The sequence below is a fragment of the Meriones unguiculatus genome, chromosome 2, assembly GCF_030254825.1.
Source record: "Meriones unguiculatus strain TT.TT164.6M chromosome 2, Bangor_MerUng_6.1, whole genome shotgun sequence".
Lineage (NCBI taxonomy): Eukaryota > Metazoa > Chordata > Mammalia > Rodentia > Muridae > Meriones > Meriones unguiculatus.
This window is the reverse complement of record NC_083350.1, coordinates 189,451,913-189,472,886: the sequence shown is the minus strand read 5'-3', so window position 1 is coordinate 189,472,886 and position 20,974 is coordinate 189,451,913. Positions and strand designations below refer to the sequence as shown.

General features: G+C 51.1%; 1 protein-coding gene across 4 annotated transcripts in view; it reads right to left on the bottom strand.

Annotated features, from left to right (window-relative positions):
* Window positions 1-8,030: 8,030 nt before the first annotated feature.
* Window positions 8,031-20,974, bottom strand: part of Sh3d19 (SH3 domain containing 19) — a 119,363-nt gene continuing 106,419 nt past the window's right edge. For all 4 annotated transcript variants that reach the window (XM_060378518.1, XM_060378519.1, XM_060378520.1 and 1 more), the window contains exons 15-20: window positions 19,744-19,802; window positions 15,884-16,086; window positions 15,587-15,639; window positions 12,923-13,109; window positions 12,508-12,605; window positions 8,031-9,791 (exon numbers count right to left, since the gene is read on the bottom strand). In XM_060378518.1, coding sequence (XP_060234501.1) covers window positions 9,675-9,791; window positions 12,508-12,605; window positions 12,923-13,109; window positions 15,587-15,639; window positions 15,884-16,086; window positions 19,744-19,802 — 717 coding nt within the window. In that variant the 3' untranslated portion in view covers window positions 8,031-9,674. The remainder of the gene's footprint in view (window positions 9,792-12,507; window positions 12,606-12,922; window positions 13,110-15,586; window positions 15,640-15,883; window positions 16,087-19,743; window positions 19,803-20,974) is intronic.

Here is a 20,974-nt window from a genome sequence, read left to right as displayed (position 1 = left end):
GCCTCAGGTGGTCACTGGTCTAGGTTGACCGCAGTTGCTCGGTTATCAGAAGCTTTAGCTGTATTCGTTGGGTTCTTGCATAATATTTCCATATACTTTGTATCTGGAAATTAAAAGATTGTGCGTACTGGAATGTATGTGTCAAGTGTGCAGGATCCTGCGGAGATGAGAGGCATCTCCTGGACATGGGATTGGAGTCTGTCCCACAACATGGCTTTACCGTAGCCCAGGCTGCCCTTTAAGTTACCCTCTTGTCACACCAGTGCCACCATGCACAGTTAAAACATTTTTTTAAAGTGGAACAAGCTACTGTCAAAGGGCTGCAAGTCAGTCACGGGTGTGCTGGAACTCCTGTCTCAGGGTTTTATTGCATGAAAGATGCCCTGTTGACAGGACTCGGGGCTCTACAGCCTCGCCCCAGCACGCTGCCAGCTGTGGAGGTGTGGCACAGACTAGTGAAGTTCATGGTTCAGCAACGGTCACTGGAGCAGCAGCCTTGGCCTCGTGTTGGTTACCGTAGGTATGTCAACAGAAAGCAGTGGCTTACTGGGACTCAGATTTGGCCAGCTGGTGATGGCACGGTGGGTACATCCTGGCAAGAGTGGCAGAGGGGCCCATTCACCTGACAGTGCAGTAGGCCAGAGACCACAGTCGCCAAGGGCAGGCTAGGACCTGAGACCTAGGCCCAGCTCCTGAAGGTGCTTCCCCTCCCAGTGGCTGCTTTGCCTGGGAATTCAGTCCTGCTCACATGCACCTCTGGGGCGGCCCTCTGCAGAGTAGACTAGGGCAAGTAGGCATAGCCTGGACTGTTGAGACCCGGGCGGAACTAGTCACAGCAGGCAAGAATTCAACCTCCTCATGGGTCCAGCCAGCCACTAGTTACTGGCCTAACTGCTCTGCCACTTGAGGGGCCACAAACAAGAGACCTTTCTGACTGAAAGCCAAGTGAACTGTGGCTGGGTCCTGTCGATTACTAACGGGCTACGTCATAACTGACCATGCCTGCACCATCAGACTGGCCACAGCGGCACCTCACCAACCCGGGACTACGCGCACAGTGAAGACTTTTCATGCACAGTTAGGTTGGAAATGCCTACAAATTTGAGCATTTGAGGGAGATCAGGTTCTATGCGTTCGGACAGGCTGGCTACATGGGACCTCACTGTTCTTGACATGCTTTTAGGATATGCTGCTGCTGTGTTCGTTTAAGACCATCAGGTACTTTTTGTCACAAAAGGTACACAGTTGAGTGAAAGGTGGCCGTATTTGATGGGTATTTCACGTTCCCTGCCATAATGACACTGCCTCTATAGTTTTTGCTTTTTGAGTCAGGATCTCTACCCCAGGCTGGCTTTACTCATGATCCTCAAGACCTCAGTCTTCCATGTCGTGGGATTGAAGGGAAAGATGGTCAGAGCACACCGGGAGGTGGAAGCCCAGCCTGAGGCCATGGAGAAGGGCAAACGGGGGCACTTGTTTGCTGGACTGTGGGTTCAACCTCTCACTGATGCTTTGCCCAGGCGGTTCACTAAGGAGGAGATGGCCCTCTACGGTGCAGGATATTTCAGCAGGGTCACTATCCACCCACTAGACGGATACTACTAGCACCCTCGTGAGAGCAACATCATTGGCGCTGCCCAGTATGCCGAAGGGCGGAACTTCAGTTGGAACCACTGTCTTTAGCCCCCCCCAATCAAACGGCATCGGCGGATCTGCTGTGCCTGCCGCCATCAACGCTGCCCACGTCTGAACACACACACAAAGCGGCCATGTGCTTTTTCACGTCCGAGCAGCCTGGGGTGGGAGTGCTTTGGCTCTGTAAGCTGCAGCTCCTTGTTATCTTTGCCCCTCCAGGACCTCCAGTGTTTGTCTGGGCCCTGGACCGTGGTGGGCCTGAGAGCAGCGAAGCTGGCTTCAGCTGCGCCTGTGAGGCGGCTCTGTGGACCCGAACCTTAGTGAAATGTCTGAGAGGATCTGGCTCTTGCCTCTGCTGGTCGGGACAACAGCAGCCTGCAGAATGGCTTAAGAAGTCAGGGTTGCCCGAGTGTGTCACAGGAGTGACTTGGGCAAGCGGCCACAAAGGCAAATCTTAAAATGTTCTTGTCCTGTTCCATAGCCGGGTACAACTGGCCCTCCTTAGGACTGAGGGCAACAGTGGAGCATGAACTTGAGCCATTACTGTGAGAGGCGAAGTCCTTGCTTTCTGATCCAGTAGCCTCATGTTTTCTACTAGTATTTATGAAACTACAGTAAACCCATACGTGTAAGCCTGAAGCCCCAAACATTTGTGAAGCAAATCTGACTTCAGAAGGAAACGTGGGGCAGGAGAGATGGCTCAGTGTAAGAGCACTGGCCGCTCTTCCAGAGGGCCCTCCTGTGCAGCAGTTCACGGTCGTTGATGGGTTCCGCCGATCTAGCGCCCCTGGGGACCAGGCATTCGTGGGACAAATACATGGCGGCAAAATACCCTTTCATTAGAAGTGTTTAAGGTTGCTTGACACCACTGCCTCTGTGCCTGCGTGACACAGCGTGCGGGTGCACACGCCCTCGCACACACACACACCAGGTCATTTGTGGAGGATGCTGCTAACTGCTTGGCAGCCAGGATGCAAAAGGCCGCAGGGCCCTGGTATCTACTACCGACCAGGTCTCTGACCCCCAGAGTGGGGCTAAAGGTGTGCACCACAGCTACCCTACCTTTTTCTAGGGATGGGAGCGGGAGGACAACCTCTCTGTCCTGTAACTCTGTAGACCTGGCCGGTCTTGAACGCACAGAAATCTGCTTGTCTGCCTCCCAGGTGGTGGAAATAAATGTGTGGGTCATTGTACCTGGACTAATTTTTATTTTATTTTTTTAGGGTTTCTCTGTGTAGCCATGGCTGGCCTCGAACTCACAGATATGCCTGCTTCTGCCTCCTGAGTGCTGGGATTACAGGCGTGCACCACTGTGCCCAGCTCCAATTTTATTCATTCTACTAAAAGCCTAGTAGACTGGGTAAACAAATTGTGATATTTGTATGTTTAAACGGCAGTAAAGATTTGATTCAGTATGGATTAATTACTCAAAAGGCAGAAGGAAAGAGAACCCGATGATTTTCTGAGTTAAGAGCTAACGTGTGTGGGAGACACCAGGACAGTGTCTGTGCGGTGCTGAGGGGTGTGGTGGCTGAGGGAGTGGGAGGAAGCGTGGTGTGGAGATGTTTCATACACTGACTGCAGATGGTGCCGATCCCGGTCTTTCCTTGATGAGCATGCAGCTCGGGTGAGGCCAGCCAGGTCACTGCTCTGTTGCATTTTGCAGCACTCTGGTCCCACTCGCTCTCCCACATTGAACTTACCTTTCACCCCACTCAGCCCTGGAATCAAGCCTAAAGACACTATTTCTCCTCTGTCACGGGTTTCTTAGTTTCCACACATGCAGGACTGGGGCCTGGGCACCAGGGTCACAGTGCTGGATCCGATCGTGCCTTCCAGCACCCCTGTTCAGGACCGGCATCCACTGTGGGCTGACAACACTGGTTCCTACCTCAGGGCTTGCTCTGGAGGATGCGGCCCTGACCCTCCCCCTCGCTGAGGTACTCAGTTTCCATTACCTCCTTTCCTGGTTCTCAAAAGCTTCTGTATGCACCTGCGAGGACACCTGCTAGACCCTGACGCCGTCTACTCCAGGAACAACCAACATCAGGATGGTCGACTCGAGTCATGTTTGCAGGGTTCAGAGTTGTTTTTCTGACGGGGTCTCTACACAGCTCGGGGTGTCCAGGAACCCACCAGCCCGCAACCCTGTAGACCAGGCCTCCTCTCAGACAGCTGCCTTCGCCTCCCAGCTGCTGGGATTAAAGGTGTGTGGCCCCACGCCCCACTTCCAGTCTGTCTTAGACAGGGCTGAGTTGTGTAGCTCTGGAGCTCACTACATTCACTAGGCTAGCTTCAGGTCCTGGGGTAGCCTGGGGTAGCCTGGGGTAGTCTCTGTCTTCTGAGGATTAAGGTGTGCCCTGTTTATTTCAGCTTCCCTAAGCTGTCACTGTGGGGTAGCTGGGCCTGCTCACGGTCAGGCAGAGTCCTGAGCAGCCTGTTTGAGGGTAACTGCATGGAGGCCTTGAAGAAGGAATGACTCTGGCCTTCAGCTGTTGGCCACATGGGGGCCTGGGAAACAGTGACAGGCTGCCGTGGGGGTCTTCAGATGACGGCTCCTAATAAAGTCTTCACCGTGATCGGAGGAATAAATGTAGATCTATTTCTTTATTGTTTCCCGAGACAGCATTTCTCTATAGCCTTGGCTGTCCTGGAACTCACTGTGACCAAGTGCTGGGATTAAAGGCATGTGCTACCACTGCCTGGCGATTCGGTGATTTATTTATTTATTTATTTTTATTTATTTATTAAATATAGTTTTATGCCTGTATTTATTCCTACATGCCAGGAGAGGGCGCCAGATCTCATTATAGGTAGTTGTGAGCCACCATGTGGAGGACTCGGGACCTTTGGAAGAACAGCCAGTGCTCTTAACCTCTGAGCCATCTCTCCAGCCCTTGCTTTGTTTTTGAGAGGCTTTGATTTTACTGTGTAGGAAGGATGACCCTGCACTCCTAATCCTCTCGCCTCTATCTACCAAGTGCTAGGATCATGGGGTATGCCACTATGCCGGACTCAAGAATTATTGAGGTTTCATTATACTGCTCAAGTTGGCTTCTCGTTCAAGTTTGAGTTTAAGCTTACTTGGGCTAAAGTGACCCTGCCCCTCCCAACCCCCCCAGGTAGACAAGAACAGGTGTGTCTTATTTGTTTCGTTTTTCAAGACATGGTTTCTTTAAAGTAGCCCTGGCCATCCTGGAATTCACTCTGTAGACCAGGCTGGCCTTGAACCAAGAGACCTGTCTGCCTCTGCTTCCTCAGGACTGGAACTAAAGGCATGTGCCACAACCTCCCAGCTTCCTTTCTCTTTCTCTCTCTCTCCTTCTTTCCTTCCTTCCTTTCTCTCCTTCACTCCCCAATCCCCTTTCTTGGTTTTTAGAGACAGGGCTTCTCTGTGTAGCCTTGGTTGTTCTAGACTCTCTTTGTAGACCAGGCTGGCCTCTAACTCACAGAGATCCACCAGCCTCTGGCCTCCCAAGTGCTGGGATTAGAGGCGTGGGTCACCACACCTGCCTTTTATTAAGAAAACAGAGTGATAATTTAGATCGCTGTTCAGCCAGGCCTGGGGCTAATTCAGTACTTGAGAGGCTCAGCAGGAGGAGCATGAGTTAGCTCAGCCCAGCACACATAGGGAGAGCCTGTTACAAACACCAAAAAGGCTGCTGCTTAAAAGAAATACAATTATTTAAGATCATCCAGAAGGTTCCCAGATTCCTCGTTTTTCCTTTATCTGACCTGTAGGTTGGAGAGGGCTTGTTTCCCAGGCTCACACCCACTCCAGACCTGAAGTTTCAGTCCTAGGGGAGGAGCTAGCTGTCTATTGTGGACATTTCTAACACTGCTACAGGTGTCTACTAAAGCAGGCGGACAGGACACCCAGCAACTGTCAGACCAGCGGCTCCCAGGCCACAAAGCACTGCTCACACTGCAGTTCACATCAGAGACACAATCACAGTTAAGGCGCGGCAACAAGATAATTCTGTGGTTGGGGGTCCCCACAACACGAGGAACTGCTAGTTAGGGGCCGCAGCACTGGAAGGTTGAGAACGCCGTCCTAGACCGTCTCATGGAGCCCAGGCTAGCTTTGGATTCTCTAAGCAGCCAAGTAACCTTTGACTCCTGACCTGCCTGCCTCTACCTTCCAAATGCTGGATTACAGGCACGCACCACCAGCCTGGCTAGGATTCTCTACTTGAAACACCACTTCAGAGGCTGGAGAGATGGCTCAGTGGTTAAGAACATGAGCTGTTCCTGCGGAGGACCCGAGTTCAATTCCCAGCATCCCATGCGATGGCTCACAACCATCTGTAATTCCAGTTCCAGGGTTCAACACTTTCTGAGCAAAACATTCACGCACACAAATGACTGCTTAGAGGAATTCTCCTAGCTTTAGTTTGTTCTATATAATCAATCCCTCCCACCCCTCCCCGCATCAGTCTCCTGATCTGGGCTCATAAGAACACCTGTGGGTTGCGCTATAGTAACGTTTATATGCTGAGAGATACTAAAACACTTTAAACATTTATTTTTATCCACGTCTTTGTGTCCGTAGGAGTGAGAGCCATCTGTATGCAGGTACTCGTGGAGTCTGGGAGTGGGTGCCACGTCCTCGGCAGCTGGGGTCAGAGGCAGTGGTGAGCTGCCTGTCGAAGGAGCTGGGAACCGAACCCCGGGTCCTCTGGAAGAGCAGGGTGTGCTCTTAACTGCTAAGCCATCCCTCCAGCCACACAGACAGTTTTAACAGCTAAAGAGAAACATCATCTCAGCATCTTCCACGGGAAGACTCTGGGTTGGCCACCAGCAGCACCAGCCTGTACTCCGGTTCCGCCTGTGGCAGCAGACACGCCCTGAAACCCTGGGGGCCTGCAGTCCCACACCTGTAATGAGAGGAGAGGCCCCTAGATGGAGGCGGTGCTCTGAGTGAGGCCACGGATTTTGTTCCACACAGTGAAGGGGTGGAATAAGGTGGAGAACGATTTCCCGTTAGTTCTGAGAGGAAATTTCTGAAAAGCTGAAAAAGGAATCGGCTTACGAACTCACTCCATGACGTTCACAATGACACCAAGTCATGGACATGTATGTGCATCTGACATTGGTTAAAAGACAACATTAATGTTCACAGCAAAGTGTGAACAATCCTGGCGGCTGGCCCATCCCTCCACCGCTGTCTTCTCAGGAGTCTGTACCTAAGGTTAGGAAACTAAATACAAACTGATTTTTAGGGACACTGACTCAGCGTCCTGTAAGGATCTTTTGAAATGCTAGTTCTAGTGATGCGTTTTGGTGAATACACTAATATTCTCTCTTCTGAATGTTACAGACTGATTTCCAACAGCAGCAAAAGAAGCCACGTTCCTCCTTCAGTTCCTCCTTCAGCCACTAGCCGAGGGCGGCTAAGGAAACATTGTCTTGCAGTGTTCACGGGATAACGCTCCGGCAGCGGGAAGGTGGCTCGGGAGTGCAGTGCTTGCCTTGAGTGCATCAGGACCTGGGCTCAGTCCCCACGCTGCAAACCCAGAAGAAAGGAGACCGGTCTGAACACGGCTTCTCCATTTTTCACCTAGACGAAAGAAACCTGAGATTGTGGAGGTCTGTATGATGTATGGTTTGGGTGTGACGGTGTCCCCAAAGCCTGGTCCCGAAAGGTTCTGCTCTCGATTAGAGGCACAGCAGATGGATGGGAGCCACTGGGGAATCCACGGCTGAGCGAGCTATCAGGAGCGGAGGAGGCTATTTGAAGCATTTCTTTGAAGAGTGAAAAGTGTGCCTGGCCCTCTCTTCTCTCTCTTCCTGTTCCTACCTTCCCCTTCCTTTTCTGCCTCTTCTCGCCTTCACAAAAACTCCCCACCATGACCTTGCTTCAGGTCCAGGCTGAAGGAGCCAGATGACCTTGAAAACTCTGTAGCCCAAACAAACACTTTCTCCTCTAAGTTGTTTATAACCAGTGTTTCAGCACAGCTACGAAAAGCTGGCTGGCAGAGATGAAGAGCAGCAAGCTTTCACCTAAACATTCGGAAGCAAACACAACAGCCCATTTTCACTTATTTCTTAAAAATTTCCTCCACATACAATTACTTTTCTTTGAACACTGCTAAGTTTTGCCTCAACTTGGGTCAATATATATAATAAGAATGAGCCTGTGGGAACCCACAGCCACACTTTGCTTCCTGTTCATCGAGAGAGAGACAAACAGCCAAACAGAGCATGGCAGAAGGAGATGACCAAATGTCAACAAGGAGCAAACGCATTGAGCAGACTCAAGATTGTGGAAGTCGTCCGTCTGTCTGTCCACCAAACCCACCCAGCAAACAGCCGCCTCACCCACCCGTGCAAACACGGGAGATACAAGGAGAAGAAGGACGCGTCCGTGTTTAAAGAACGCAGTAGAGCCTGGCTCAGGGACTGAAAAGTTCAGCTCAGGTTTATTGTAGTGTCAAGTGGATACACAGCCACTGCGGACAGAAGGCGGCATTTAAGAGGGTTTTCTTCAACGAATGCTGAGGCCCCGCAGGCGACGCAATCCATGCCCCGCTCCACGCCCCTGGCCCTGCTTGCTCCCGGATGGCTTGCTGAAAATGAGCAACACTTGAAGCAGTCCCATTCTCATGAAATTAATTTGAGTGAAACTTTACAGGAATTTTCCCGATACATTCTTAACCCCAAAAACATGTAGGACAAAGCCCAGGTCCTAATTTCCAAAGTCAAATGCAGTCACATGCCAGGGGTGGGAAACTGAGTCAAAGACAAGTAAATGCTACTTCCTTACAGAAGCCGCATGCTCAGGGAGCCACTGGCCGCCAGCTCTTGGATAACGGGGGTAGGGAGAACAGAAACCGAGAAGGGGGCCAGCACGCGGAGCTAACAGGAGAAGCCAGGAGCCCTGCTGGAAAGGTCTCACATTCCCGTGAAATGTTGACTCACCGATCTGTTAGGAAGATTGTCTTCAATCCATTTGGCTTTAGTTTGTAAACCGTAATCGATTCAGTCATGCAAGAGCCACTTTTTAAACTCAGAACGTGTGAGCTTGGACGCAGGAAAGTGGCTATGAAGAGATGAGTGTGTGGGGCGGGGCGGGGCGGGGCGGGGGCGGGGCGTGCCAGGTGTGGGGGGAGGGGAACCGCGTCAGGCCGTCAGTCCTCTTAAAGTACTTTTCCTTCTGATTATATTGAGAAGAAATGAGCGACAGGGGCTTGGTACTGTTTTTTGTCTTATCATTTGCTCTGTAACTCTAAGATTCTATCCATGATTCATAACGCACTACTATAACAAGACACAGCTTTTATGTATTACTGGGGTAATGCAAAGAAAATGAGTTTTCCTTTGGCTTCCAGTAATTGTCAGAGGAATGATTGCAGACTCAGAAAGTGTGCTTTACGACAACCCTGTTAACGTAATTCGCTGCGGCAGCTGAGGGCAGGTCTATGAAGAGTTAGCTGTATTAGTCTCAGGGATGGTGTTGCTTCTTTTGACCCCTTCAAGTCCCTGGACAAATGGGGAACGCTGGGAAACACCGGAATATCTGGGGGAACCTGAACTTATCTCCACTTGCGTGTAAATGTTCCACCAAACTGTCTGTCCCGAAGCAGGGACTGGCCTCGGGACTAAGACTACTGTGCTCAAGCTGTTAGAATTCATTTGAATATCAAAAACGAATGATTACCACCCGTGTCCTGACAGTTAGGCAGGACTGTCTAGACTGTCAACGTCCTCCTTTTACACTAACGTGGCAATGAAGAGCACGGTAAATTCCGTGTGCTGGTGGACAGGCGTGTGGGCCTGGGCGTGAGCCTCCCACGCCGGCACCAGGCGCTTCCCCCGGGAAGTGTGCCTCTGCCCGCCCTCCCCCTACCGCTTCCCGGCTGCTTCCCAAGCACGTGGAGAACGGACGCCTTTCTACAAGTTTTCTGCTCTCACAAATCCTAGGGTACCACATATGTCTTAGATGCTTCTCTTTCTGTTAAAAAAATAGTGCAAAATATCTGATAGTCAAAGTGAATGTTCAAGTGGGTTCTCCCGCCAAGGGACCGCCAGGCGGGACTTCAGCTGACTTGCAGAAACTGGACGTAGCTCCTGGGAAAGATGCCGGACCTTCCCTTGAGCTCTCCGCTCACCCAGGCCTCATCCACGGGCTCCAGCTCTGTGATTACATCTCCGGCCTGGAAGAAGACAGGAGGTGGAAGTAATTACTGCGTTCCTCGGGCAGCGTCGCCGAGCCCACCTGGAGAGCCCACCTGGAGCGGCGTCAATCGGCTCTGCACTAACTCATCTTGATTGGCAGAGAGGATGAATGCTAAGCCTCGCAGGGGAACCCCACCTGCCACTCTCCGCCTTGCTGACTTTCCTGCGAGTTTTATGCTCCCACGCTCACAATTCCTAATCCGAACCACTCTTTGATCAATAACAGTGTCAGCTACAGACACACAAACCCCTGTTTTCATCTGACACGTGTTTCCAGAGAGCCTACTGTGTGGCCGTCACTGGTGGCGCAGCGCGCAGGTGTAGGGCAGTAAACACCTGGAGAGCAGGAAGACAGACAAACGCAGAGGGACGGACAGTGTGGCTACGCTGCTCACGCCGCGGCCTAAGAGGAGCAGCTGGCTGTCCTGAATCCGTGAAGACTGAAGGACTGAGCTGTCTGCTTCCCATGTGCCTTGTCCTGGTCTATTCCTTACAAAAAAAACCAAACTTAACCACATTTCTAGAGGTGAGCAACATTTTATGGAAGGGCCTTTTCATGTTTTCTTGTGCTCTCTGCATGCGTGTGTGTTCTGTGGGTGGGCTCGTGTGTGCAGAAGCACATATGCATGAGTGTGTGCACACGGAAGCCGGAGGTTGATGCCAAGTGTCTTCCTGTATCCTTCTCCACCTCATGTGCTGAGGAACGGGCTCTAACTTAAACCCGGAACCCGCTGACTCGGCTAGCACAGCTGGCTAGTACAGCTTGCTTTTGTCTCCACTGGCTTGCGATGCCCTCCTGGGGTTCACGTGGGCCCTGGGCATCCAAGTCCTGGTCCTCAGATGGACAGCAGGTGCTTTACCCACTGGGCCAGCGCCCAGCTCGAGATTTCCTCGTTTCACAGACAAAGAATTGCATATGTCTTAGTTACAGTTTCTATTGTTGCAATGAAACTGCATGACCAAGAAGGAGTTGGGGAGGAAAGCATTCATTCCCCACCGTGGTCCGTCCCTGAAGGAGCCAGGGCAGGAGCTCAGAGCAGAGCTGGCGCTGAGCCGTGGAGGGGGCGGCTTAATGGCTTGCTCAGCCTGTGTCTTACAGAACGCAGGCCCACCAGCCCAGGTGAGCACCACCCACACGGGCCGGCCCTCCCCGCCCAACAGCTGGGTCTTATGCAGGTGTTTTCTCAAGTGATGTTCCCTCCTTCAGGATAACTCTAGTTTTTATCAAGTTGACATAAGATCGAGCAAGGGGTGGTGGCGCACACCTGCAATCCCAGCATCTGGGAGGCAGAGGCAGGTGGCGCTCGGAGTTCCAGGCCAGCCTGGTCTACAGAGTGAGTTCCAGTTCAGCGACATAGAGACCCTGTCTCTCGAAAACAACAAAGGAAACAAAACTGAACGTAGCTTGTCAGGAGTGTGCGTGTAATTAGGTAGGGCCAGAGTTCACACCTCAGCGTGTTTGTGTTCTAGGGCCACACTCTGAACAGGGCGCCGAGGCCACCCCAGCTGACAGCGGAAAGTCACTCCCTAACTGCCTTGTAGTAGCCTGAGCTGGTTCTTGCCCAGCGTTGGCTTATTCTAGCCTCTAGCCTCTCTGGCCTCAGCGCGGATTTCAAGGCCGCCCCATCTGAAGGGCTCTGCCCCGACACAGACTGCTGGGTTATCTCATCCAAATTAGCCACGGTGGCAGAGTGTCACATGTCCCAACCATGGCCCCTTTGCCAGACGAACACATAGGACTTTGTTCTTCATGGTGTCGGATAACTGCTTAGAGCCTGGACTTAAGTTCTAAAGGTTTAAGATGACGCTGGCTACTTTCAAAAGAGTATCTTTGCCAGGATAAACACGTTTCTCTGTAGTACTACTGCACAGCTCTCTCCAAAATTACGTGACTAAAGTCTTTCCTTATGAAGACTGGGATGAAAATACGCTAACTATCAGATGTCATTTATGTATTCTACTTCGCTTAACTCCGTAAAATTTTGGTAGTCACAATTTGTTACAAATAAATTTGCCCTAAATTATGATGGAATGAATAGCTCAAGCTCTCTTCCTAACCACGGTCATTTCCTGACTGCGAGGACCTGTAAGGTACCTGCCTACCAACAGGCACACTTGTATTTAATCATATTTAATAAAATATTAGCGACCAACACCACCGGAAACAGTAGAGGGTCCCTTAAAACTCCACAACTACTTGACTTAGGGACCAGCCACTTGTGGGGAGACAACCTGTCCCTGTGGGCACACTGTGAACCCACAGTGTACACCGTGGAACCCCCACACACACACGAAAGCCAAAACGACACCCTAAGGTTCGAACTCAAAGTCTTCACCTGCAACATTTTATCTGAAGACAAGGAATAGATTCTGAACTGTTGGCTTGCAAGACTGAGGAGGAACAAGGCAACAGATTCCGAACTTTTGGAGTTCGTGGATCAAGGCACTGGAAAAAGATTAGAATTACCAACTTCATTTCAAGCTGGCCTCACATACACGATCCTCCTGCCTCTGCTCCTGAGAGCTGGAGTTATAGACTGTTCCCCTGCCCGGCTCTGCAGCTCTGTCCACTCTCCCCTTACAGGGTCTGAGAGCTCAGGATCGGGTGAGGATCAATATTCCATTCATACATACACTGCGAAGTATGTAGGGCTAGTGAGGCGTAAAGAGACAGAAAAAGATTCCCATTCTGACCTTGAAAGAGAGCTCATCTTCGTTCTCCCCCAGGAAGTCGTACAGGGCTCTGGCCTTCCTCCCCTTCAGCGCTGCAGCAGCCACGCTTTTCGCCTCAGCTGCAAAGACGCACAACGTCAACCATGCAGGACCACAAGCCAAGAGCCCTGTCGCTCTCAACTTTTAAGTAGTTCTGAGTTAACTTGCAAAAGCATAAAGGATGTTCACTTAGCAGGAGAAAGTGTACAGAGTCTGTTTGTTAGTGGACTCCCGGTCACCTTTATCTTTCCCCTCGTTTAACTGCGGTAGTTCGGGTGACTTCAGCAGTCACCTCGTCCTGAGTAGCCAGGAAAGCGAGGTCAAGCGCGTGGGAGGTAGAGGGCTATGGACACCGAAAGCCTCGGCCGGCTCGCCGGGCCAGCTCGTGGGGTCGTACCTGGGCAGGGCTGCACGAAGGCTGCGGGGAAGATGCCCTCCCTGCCGTGCAGCCGGCCCCGGCACCAGTCAGAGTCCAGGCGCTCGAGGATCAGGATGCGGTCTCCGCGGCTGAGGGGCAGGTCCTCACTGGTCTCCGCCGCGAAGCTGTGAAGAGCTTTGCACCACTCCCCGGAAGGGCTGCTGTCCTGCTTCACAGAGGAGTCTGGTAAGGAGGGCTTATCCCAAACAGCTTCAAAGGTGATGAGGAACAGGGGCTAAGGGGCCGCGGGGGACGGCGGCCCAGCGGGTCAGACCTCGAGCTGCTGCTCCCGAAGACCAGATTTCACTGCCCAAGCGCCCATGTCAGGAGGCTCACAGCCACCGGTAACCCAACGCACGGGATCTAACACCCTCCTCTGGCCTCTGAGGCCATTCACACATATGTGTAAACATTACACAGAAATAAACATCAAAAAACAGCAAAGGGGTTGTAAGAGGTCAAAACTGATTTCTTCATATTACCGAATATTTTACTGCCACTGTTAGGTTTCAGAAATAAGTTTCCAATAACTTTTTCTTAAAAGTATAATTTTAATTGACAAGTGTAACAGAGTTTATGGTTTTGCTACTTTTCAGATTTATTTATTTATCTATTTATTTATTTATTTAATGTATATGAATGTTCTGACTGCATGTACACCCGCATGCCAGAAGGGGGCATCAGATCCCAACGTAGATGGTTGTGAGCCACCATGTGGTTGCCGGGAATTGAACTCAGAACCTCTGGTAGGGCAGACAGTGCTCTTAACCACTGGGCCATCTCTCCAGCTGGGTTTTGCTACTTTTAAGATACATATAATGTTTAATCAGAATTTTTTTCTTGTGATCTAATTTTTTGTTTTTTGTTTTGTTTTTCCAGAGTTTCTCTGTGTAGCCTTGGCTGTCCTGGACCCACTTTGTAGACCAGGCTAGCCTTGAACTCACAGAGGTCTGCCTGCCTCTGCCACCCAAGTTCTGGAATTCCAGGCCTGTGCTATCGCAGCCCAGCTTTTTTTTTTTTTAAAGATTTATTTATTATTTATACAACATTCTGCCTGCACATCAGATCTTACTGTAGATGGTTACGAGCCACCACGAGGTTGCTGGGAATTGAACTCAGGACCTTTGGAAGAACAGTGAGTGTTCTTATTCTCTGAGCCATCACTCCAGCCCATTTAAAACAGGGTTTTGTCTTTTTTTCCCCCAGAGCTGAGGACTGAACCCAGGGCCTTGCGATTGCTAGGCAAGTGCTCTACCACTGAGCTGCAGCCCAGCTTTTTTTGTGATGTATTCTAATCTGATAGGCTACTTCTAATTTTTCCATTAAGAACATGTTCTGTGGGGCTGCAGCGATGGCCCCACAGTTAAAAGAGCTTTACAGAGGACTTAGGTTTGGTTTCCAGCAAACATGACAACTTAAAACTGCCTCAAGTTCCAGGGAATAAGGCATTCACTTCTTACCTCTACAGGTTCCTGCACACACAGAGACACAAAGACAGACAGAAGACACACACTCAGGAAGCATGGGGCTGGAGAGATGGCTCAGTGGTTAAGAGCACTGGCTGCTCTTCCAGAGGACCTGGGCTTGATTCCCAGCACCCACATGGTGGTTCACAGGCCTTAACTCCAGTTCCAGGGGATCTGATGCCCTCTCCTGGCCTCCCAGGGCACTGCATGTTCATGATACACAGTATACACGCAACAAAACCAACCATCCACACACATTAAAAAAATTAAACAACAACAACAACAAAGTTTTAAGAAAAGAGCACCTATCCACCTGGCACTGACACACGCCTTTAATCCAGGCCCTTCGGCAGAGGCGGGCCCATCTCCAGAGTCTGCAGCCTGCCTGTCTACACAGCAAGACCGTGTCTTAGCTCCCGCCAGTGCATTAGAAGACTGTCCTGGCCTATGAAGAGGCAGCTCTTCCAAGCTGGGTGGGAACTCTGTTTTCGGAGCCTCTGGCAGGCAAACGCCTCTCAGCCAGGAAGGCATTCCAGACCTGGTGCTGCCATGTCCCGGCTACATGTGACACTACGCCACTGTGAGAGTCAGTGTCATTTCAGGGTTGCTCTGAGGGAGACGTGGCAGGACACAGAGGACAGTCCACAGGGCCTGGTATGCCTTTCCTTCCCAGTGACTAAAACACTAACACAAAAACGCAGGAACCCCTTACCTGCTGGGTTCAGTGGCTCCCACCTGCATCTCAGCACGGAGGAGGCCGAGGCAGGGGGCCAGCCATGCATTTGAGGTCAGCCAAACAACAGACTTGGAGCACATCCTTCTAATATCAGCACTGGGAGGCAGAGGCGGGGTAATAAGGAGTTCAAGGCCACCTGGGCAACACAAGCCCCCAACTTAACATTCCTCCCCTCAGACGACAGCAATGGACGGAATACTTGTGATATCAGAGGAGAATGGGGACTCTTTGGGAGGAAGAAGAACAGGTCACGGTGCCCGTTCCTTCACTTTCCATCAGGGCCTGCAGGTCCTAGGAATCTTACGTGCAGTATTGCATCTGCCATCTAATCTTCTAACCATTTCTACGCAACAGAGTGGCCCCGTGCTGTTTCCTCCATAGCTCTCAGCTCCCCGGGGTTAGGTGAGGCCGCCCCAACAGTTGCCCACTCAGGAGGCCCACCTCAGAACTGGAGCCGGGCTCTTCCTTTTTGGTCTTTGGTGGTACCTTTGTGCCTGCATTAAAAAAAAAAAAAAAAAAAAAAGTCAGATGAGAAGGCCACATAGCGACAGGGGAAAGTTGTTAGGTCGGGGTGTGAGCTGGGCCGGTGTTCCAGACCAGCCTCTTTAAGTGTTAGTCTCCCCGGGAATGAATAAAACCAGCTTCCCAGACAGATTACCCTTCCGTAAGCATACAGAAGCGCTCTCCAACCGGCTCATGAGTCAGGAAACACAGAAAGCACCCGCACTCCACACTCACTCAGAATGTCCGCACTGGGCGTGGGGGGGTCCTCAGCAAGTTCCACAAAGTTTAGGGGGAAGATCCCCGTTCGGTCTCGAATCTCTCCTCTCGCCCATTCCTCATTCACATACTCTTTCAGAATAATGACTTCTCCCTCCGAGAAGCTCAGCTCATCCTTCTGGTCGCCAATAAATTCAAACCGAGCAACACACCGTGGGCCCCTGAACAAAGAGCACGGTTACGGTTAAACAAGAACACGGACACGAGGCGAACCGCAGATGGCTGCGCTTTCAACTCTACCACTGGGCAACACTTTTTAAAGCTTTTTCTTTTTTAGGTTTCTTTGTGTAGGCCTGGCTGCCCTGGCCTCCCTCTGCCCTGGCCTCGAACCCACAGAGACCGCCTGCCTCTGCCTCCCAGCGTGCACTACTGTGCCCAGCAACACTTCTGAGAGCAAAATAAGGTGTTCTCTAGTGGCGACTTCAAGAAAGCTTCTCAACTTTGGTTCAGTCTTTCAGTAAGTGTCCTGCTTCCGAGGGCACGGGGCATATTTATGAAAAAGCCCTCCACGAGAAAGAGTAAGCATTTACACAGAAGGTCCGAGCCCAAGGCCAGAGACTTGAGGCCTCACCCTGATCAGCAGCCGCCTGGCTAGTGCACACTGCACACCTGCCTCCAGCCCTGCCGTCCTGTGACTACAGAGTCTCCCCAGGCTCCCTGGGTTTACGTCTTTGTGCCAAAGCAATCAATGGCCCTGTCTGCACCCTTTCAACCAGACACGCTGGGCCTGGGGGTGCTTCCCCTGACACTCTCAGGGCACAGCATCATATGTCTTGCTTCAGAATGAGGACAGCAGGCGAGGGGCACCTGCCCGACGGAGGATGCTCGCTATGCGCCAAGTCCGCCAGTGAGGGTGCAAGTGGGCCTGACAGTTACAAGGTCAAAGGAAACAGACACTGGCATCAGCTCTGCTGCTCAGTAAGCATTGTGTATCCCCTTTAGAAGCTGTATTCAGCCAGGCTGTGGTGGAGCACGCCTTTAATCCCAGCACTAGGAGGCAGAGGCAGGTGCATCTCTGAGTTGGAGGCCAGCCTGGTCTACAGAGAGAAATCCTGTCTCAAAAAACCAAATTAAAAAGTATAAGAGGAGCAAGAGCAGGAGGAGGCAGAGGAGGAGGAAGATGGAGGAAGAGGAGAAGGAGCAGGAGGAGGAGGAGGAAGAAGGAGGAGGAGCAGGAGGAGGAGGAGGAGGAGAAGGAGCAGGAGAAGGAGGAGGAGGAGGAGGAGGAGGAGGAGGAGGAGGAGGAGGTACATTCCTGAGATTTTGAGCTTCAACCCTTCCGTGATCTGCAATTTTGACTGAAAATAAGATACAAGCCGAGATAAAACTTGGTCTGTAGAAGGTCTGATGTAATACCAAATCTTTGATTTGAGACCCCAGAAAGGAAGTTTCAACAGCAGAGATCTAGAGAGAAAACAGCTGCCCATGAAGGACAGGCTGGCCCTTGCTGCAATCAAATTCTGATAAGTCGGGTCAGCGGATCCACGGCCGCCCAAGCCCACTGAAGCTCAGCCGCCCTCATGGTATCTGGGCTCAGGGCAGGAGTGAAACCTGAAGCGCAATCCGATGTCTCCACGCCTCAGCACTGAAAATCTCCTGTTTGCGGTAACCTTTGCATTTATCTTCTCCCGTCCCCTGGGAACGTCTCCTCATGTCTGACCTATTCCCAGACAGGTTTACAGTCTTCACCAGGTAGTGAATTGCACTAATTTGCTCACTTGATTGGAGTATAAAGCTGCACTGTGGCAGAGCTTTAAATCACACCAGAGTTACAGCGAAAAAAAAAAAAAAAAAAAGAGTTACAGCGAGGCATAAAAGGCACATAAATCCCTGGAAAGGTCTCCGGACACAGGGAGGTCCGTAGCTTAGCTCCTCCCTCACCGCTGCCTCCCCCTAGAAACAAAGCAATATGCAGAGTCTGCTAAGAGGCGCTTTCTTGTTTGCGTGGCTGGAAGCCAGGTGTGAAGCCAGCTCACAGCGGGTGTGCGTTCAGCCGCTGACCCGGGCCTGCCTCACTGGCCGGTCTTGGAGGATTCACATTTCTAGAAGACAGACATTTTCCGTGAGGAAGACAGCTGACATTTCTAAAAAACCAGAAGCCACAGGACAGCGCGCTGGGACAGAGCTTTCTGTGGGCCGAGGCTGGGCGAGGCCGGTGGAGCACGAGGCTTCGCTGCAGCCCAGGCCTGGGACGCGGCGCAGGGCCCACCAGCCTGCTGCACTTTCTTTGAAAACGTTTCTTTCTCTCTTTTTGCTGTTTTTTTTTCTTTCCAGAATTAAACTCACAAAACACAATACAGTTAGTGCAAGGAGGCTGAGCATGCGCCCAACCACCACCACTTCGAGCCTCAGTGAACGGCTGCAGTTAACTCTTTCATGGCCATTGGGAAGCAACAGAGCAGTGGAATAAGGGTCCACACTTGCTCTACCAATTACGCAGAGCCAATTTACATTTCTTCAGTTTGAGTTTCTTGATTAGATCAAGCCATTTGCAATTCTGCACTGCCGCAGCGCGTCGCTGAAACCCTGGAGGAGCCTGACATTGCTCTGGTTCTGGCACACTCCAGAAACTGCTTGATCTCGAGAGAGCAAGGCCCACGTGACTGCCGGCCCAGCAGCTGGCTTCCGAGGCTCCTGGTGGGTGATGCCAGGCCTTGCGGCTCAGCCTTGCCTCCTCCACTGAAGCCCCAGTGACGGCGTGCCCCAGGGTGTGCCCTCTGCAGAGCCCACAGCCACACCAGCGGCACTGGTCCTCATCCGGGCCACCAGGCTTGCTGCCGGGGTGCAGCTGCTGCTGGAGGCTGAGCTGCAGCTGCTCTTCTGGGAGCAGCCCTCCTCTGAGGGGCTGGCCGGAGGGAACGGGCTGGCCGGAGGGGCGCCCGGGAAGTGCGGCTTCGGCCGAGGCATCCGGCAAGCTAGTAGCTTTAGTCTTCAGAGATGACAAACTGCCGGTTTTTGAAGACGGTTTCTCTGTGTAGCCCTGGCTGTCCTGGAAACTGCCTCTGTACACCAGGCTGGCCTCAAACTCAAAGAGATGCACCTGCCTCTGCCTCCTGAGTGCTGGGACCCAAGGCGTGTGACACCACGGCCTGACAGCTTATTTTTGAAAAGGTTTTTTATTTTTATTTTTTAAGATTTACTTATTTACGTGTGTAAGTGTTTTGCATGACGTGTATACGCACACCACATGCATGCTTGGTGCTTACAGAGGTCAGAAGCAGTGAATGCCCTGAAGCCACAGATGCTGTGAGCCAATCCAGGTCCTCTGCGAGGGTAGCAACTTGCTCTTAATTGCTGAACCATTTCTTCAGCCTCTCTTTTAGTTTAAAAAAAAAAAAAAAAAAAAAGTGCACGCACACACCAGCAGAGGCCAGCAGATCCCCGGAACTGGAGTTGCGGGTGGTCTTAAGTTACCTAATCTAGGGGCCTTGCACTGAGCCTGCGTCCTCTGCAGGAGTGGGAGGCATCCTAACCCCGGATCCACACCTCCAGCCTCTCACTGTCACACCTAAGCACACAAAGTCTAGAACTAAAGACACTGAGAGGCTGTGTCATCGTGCAATGGAAATGATCAAGCTTAGATATTCTTCATTGCTACAGCGGGTGTAATGGCGCATCCCTTTAGCCCCAGCACTCAGGGAGGCTGAGGCAGGTGGATAGCTGTGAGTTCAAGGCCAGCCTGATCTACAAAATTGAGTCCAGGACAGCCAAGGCTACACAGAGAAACCTTGTCTCAAAAAAAAAAAAACAAGAAAAAAGAAATTCTTCATTGCTAACTCCTTTTTATTTTGTACAAAAAGGACACAGAGAAAACTTACTTAGCACAGTGAGATGAAAATGATTTTCTTTTTCCACTTCTTCCTTCTGGAATATCAACCTAGCAAAGATAAAATTATGTTAACACTTGGCTTTTTTTTCATAATTTGGTTAAGATAAATCTAACATCAAGTAGTTAAAAGTTTCGTGACTGAAATTGAAACACTGAGGCTAGCCGTTGAAAGTATTGGAGGTGCAGCTGCTAAAAACTAAGAAAAACAAAATGGGGTGCTGGAAAAAAACGGAGACTCTCCTGTGACGTCAGCACAGGGGTTGAGGCAGGAGGGTCAGAGGGGGAGGCTGGCCAGGGCTGCAGAGGCGAGGGAGAAGAGCTCTTGGCGCTGCCATCCTTGATGCTGCAATCACCTTCCGCCCTGTGAGCCGCCACGAGCACAGTGACGTCATCATAGCCTGACAGTCCTACACTTCATCCGGGGCACTTATGTCATCAGCCAGCAGGTCACAGGTACTGCTGTCGCCTGTTCCAACAAGGGCAGGGTTCTGCAACCCGTTCCTGGTCTCCACACGGAGCACTCGCTCAGGTTTGCCGTTCTTCCACTCACTGAAGAGAACAGGGTAAGAAGGAAGCAGTCTGCCGAGTGGGCATGTGCCGAGAGCCAGGCACGGCACCCATGCTCACCGACGCGGGAAATAGTAGATCCGGGATGGAACAAGATTCCTGGCCATCAGCATGCACTTAAGAAAACTGCTTAAGCGTCTGAAGTCCACGTTAGACCAGCACCCTTTCTGATAAATCCCGCTAGTTTGACATCTTAAAACAATTTTTTAGACTGTGGTCTTAGGAGTAACATTTATATGGATAATGTGGCCACCTGGCTGTGATGGATTCCAGTGTGGTAACTGCTTTTTAAAGCACCGTTAGGCTGGGCAGAAGAAAAATGAAGAGGACTGCTAAAACTAACATTACTCTCAATACTAATTTAGGGCTTGTGGTTGGAGCTCTCCAGAGAACCGGGCCACATCTGCACTGGACAGTTTCTAAGACCCTACATTTCAAATCCAACATGCTCAAACTTGTCTCTATTTGAAAAATACAGATTTCCTGTTACGCTTAGATTTCAAAGTTTCTGATGTAAAGGAAAATTACTGTTTTTTTTTCCCCCTTCAAAAGTAAGCTGTTAACTTTTAAGTTAGCTTTACTGATATTTCATAGTAACAGTGGGTTATATGGGGAGAGAGTCATATTTTTCTTATTAATAAGGAGTTCAAGGA